Genomic DNA, 2,553 nt, shown 5'->3' with positions numbered 1-2,553 from the left:
TGTAAGTCCAATCTACACCAAAAATCTTCTTGGTACTATGAAGGCAGGCCAAAATTTAACTGAGGAAATGCTTAACAGAACCAGGTATTCACATGTTTACCGGGGAGCTGTGGGGACATGTAGCTATGAAGGGATTTAAGGGAATACAATCATTTGTTCTGGAGTAGAGGTGGCAGGAAAGAGTATGAGTGCACCCTAAAGGGGCTTTTTTTGATCCTAGGATCCACATGCATGCATTATCCTTGTGACAATAATGTGCTTGGATTCCAGAAACAGGGAGTGACATGCATTTGGATATGTGATTCATCACCAAAACAGATACAAACAATTCTACAAATAGCTCTGAAACCATTCCAACTTTGACAGTACTATTTAAATAAAATATCCTACCCTTGAGAATGTACTCAGATTGCCTCTACATATAACTCTAGCCTACGGATTAAAGGTAATGCATTAAGGATTTGGAAGCAAGGTAACAGGACTTTAGGTTTCCTCTCCACTTCTGCACGCAGCAAGGGATAAGATTCCCACCAGTGTCTTCTTCATTCTGGAGACCCGCAGGATTAGGATCATGCCAGTCAGGGCTGGGTAATAAGAGAAAATGAGGATGCATGTTACGATCAGTGGGCTGCTAGTTGAGGAATCATAATAGAATGTGATGATCATAGCCAAAAAGGATACAGAACACAAGATGCGAAGAGCTGCTATAGTTTTCACTGCTCCCGAGTGAGCTCCTAGAGTGGGGCTCCTGAAGCCGTTGGCACTCTGCTCCATCCGCTTCATGTGTCTGCAGAGGGTGATTAGGATTGCTACAGCCGAAAACAGGAATAATGCAAAGTTCATCAATGTATTGAGACCGTATGCCAAGAACGCTTTCTTAGAAAGTTTTGTCGTATTTACGTTCATCATTGAAACCTTGAGTGAAGCATTTGATTGAGTGGAAATTGAAGTATTTGCCAGACCGATGGCTCCAGGATGAAAATCCCAAGGCAGGACTAATGGAAGACAGGTGGCCAGTGAAACAAGTACAGTTATTAGAAGCAGCCAGCGGACATTCTCCAGGAAGATCTTTACCAACCGCACTAAGAATGGATTAGTGAAGATAACAATTTTCACCAGGCAGTAGAGGCAGAACCAGGTGGTGAACCAGAGGCTGCAACAGCGAAGGCAAAGCAAAGCGAACCTGATTCCATTCCAGGCATTGTCCAGCGAGAGCAATTCTACAAAGAAAAAAGGACGTATTTCAGATACAAAGAAAACACACTGAAGACCAATGTCTGATGATGCAAGACTGGAGAGGATGAGGTCAGAGGGGCTCAGGTTATGGCTGCCATGGATCCTTTCAAAGAAACACACGTTAAGGATGAACATGTGTCCCATCAGCCCGGCTACCAAGGAGATCATGTGAAGGGCAAGCATGGCTGCCTCAGTGGGTGACATCATTTTAGCCTGTCTCCTTACAAAAGTTGCTGCCTCAAATTCTTCTGCTTAGAGACTGTTTGCCTTTCCACCTCTTCTGAACTGTCTGTGTTAGGCAGGAGATAATATTGTACATCATGACCCTGACAGAGCCTATTTGACTAATGCAAATAGCCATGCCCAGGTGCTGTCCAGCCTGTGATCACACTTCATGTACTTTGTTTATTCATTCCCACTGCAATCATAATGAGATTACACGTTTAAAGGGATCCGTGAGGCATACATTTCCCCAGCTAAGGCCAGCTCAACACAAATCAATGCAGATTAATGAAAATAAATGTTCATAGATATTGTCTACGAGGGGAGCAGGACTGGGAATTAACCACTAGCCAAGCATGGTAAGAGCAGTCGAATAGTGGACACAAGTAGGAGACATGGCTGTAAATGTTAAAGTGGTCATATGTGAATTCACAAAGTCCTGACTACAACCTCTTGGAATTCAGCTAAGTCAATACCTAATATGTGCTAAACCAGTCACTGAAAGCATGGGGTGTAGAGAAAGTGATAATATGATGGCTACAAGGGGATAGACCAATAGATGTAACCAGAACTGTAAAGAGGCAGATGCAGGACACCTCATTATGGCATGGCATGGGTGAAAAGGGGGTCACAGTGGTGTCCTCTGTTTATGTGTTTTAGCAGACCCTCCCCGACACTACAGAATGGGCACCTCTCTATTTATTGTGTCAGTTTATCTCCAATGAAATCGCCAACTTCCACTTTGCAGAGATTGCATTTGCATCCGCCTTTAAATGTAGCTATTTATAGCACTTTCAATCAGAGAAGCACTTCATTATAACACTGCAAACATTAATAATTGTGTGCTCTCGATGGGGTGGTTGTGGCTATTTCACAGAAAAAAAACTATAAAAGCAGAGAGCTGCATTCCTCACTACAGAGAAGCCTTTTAGCAGGTAATGAAGACTCTGAACAGCCCCCTCCCCACTAAACAATTGGGAGCCTCCCAGAGAGATACAAGCCAGCGTACGTGTGTCTCCAAGAGGCGTGGCATTTTTGTGGTTTCACTTACTGGTGACTTGAGTGTCCATCAAGCAGCTCTGTCCGTGATTTTTG

The 2,553-nt window shown here is 43.6% G+C and overlaps 1 protein-coding gene across 1 annotated transcript; it reads right to left on the bottom strand.

The window, feature by feature from the left end:
* Window positions 1-483: 483 nt before the first annotated feature.
* LOC138579753 (taste receptor type 2 member 40-like) lies at window positions 484-1,443 on the bottom strand. The gene has a single exon (XM_069649986.1). It carries the CDS (start codon window positions 1,441-1,443, stop codon window positions 484-486), a length of 960 nt encoding a protein of 319 aa, XP_069506087.1.
* Between the last annotated feature and the right edge of the window lie 1,110 nt (window positions 1,444-2,553).

This window comes from Ambystoma mexicanum, chromosome 3p (genome assembly GCF_040938575.1).
Source record: "Ambystoma mexicanum isolate Mex_15411 chromosome 3p, UKY_AmexF1_1, whole genome shotgun sequence".
Taxonomy (NCBI): domain Eukaryota; kingdom Metazoa; phylum Chordata; class Amphibia; order Caudata; family Ambystomatidae; genus Ambystoma; species Ambystoma mexicanum.
This window is presented reverse-complemented; position numbering and strand designations above follow the sequence as displayed.

Bases quoted from the DNA above. Each gene is read 5' to 3' on its own strand.
- LOC138579753 (XM_069649986.1), bottom strand. From the start codon at position 1,443: ATGATGTCACCCACTGAGGCAGCCATGCTTGCCCTTCACATGATCTCC.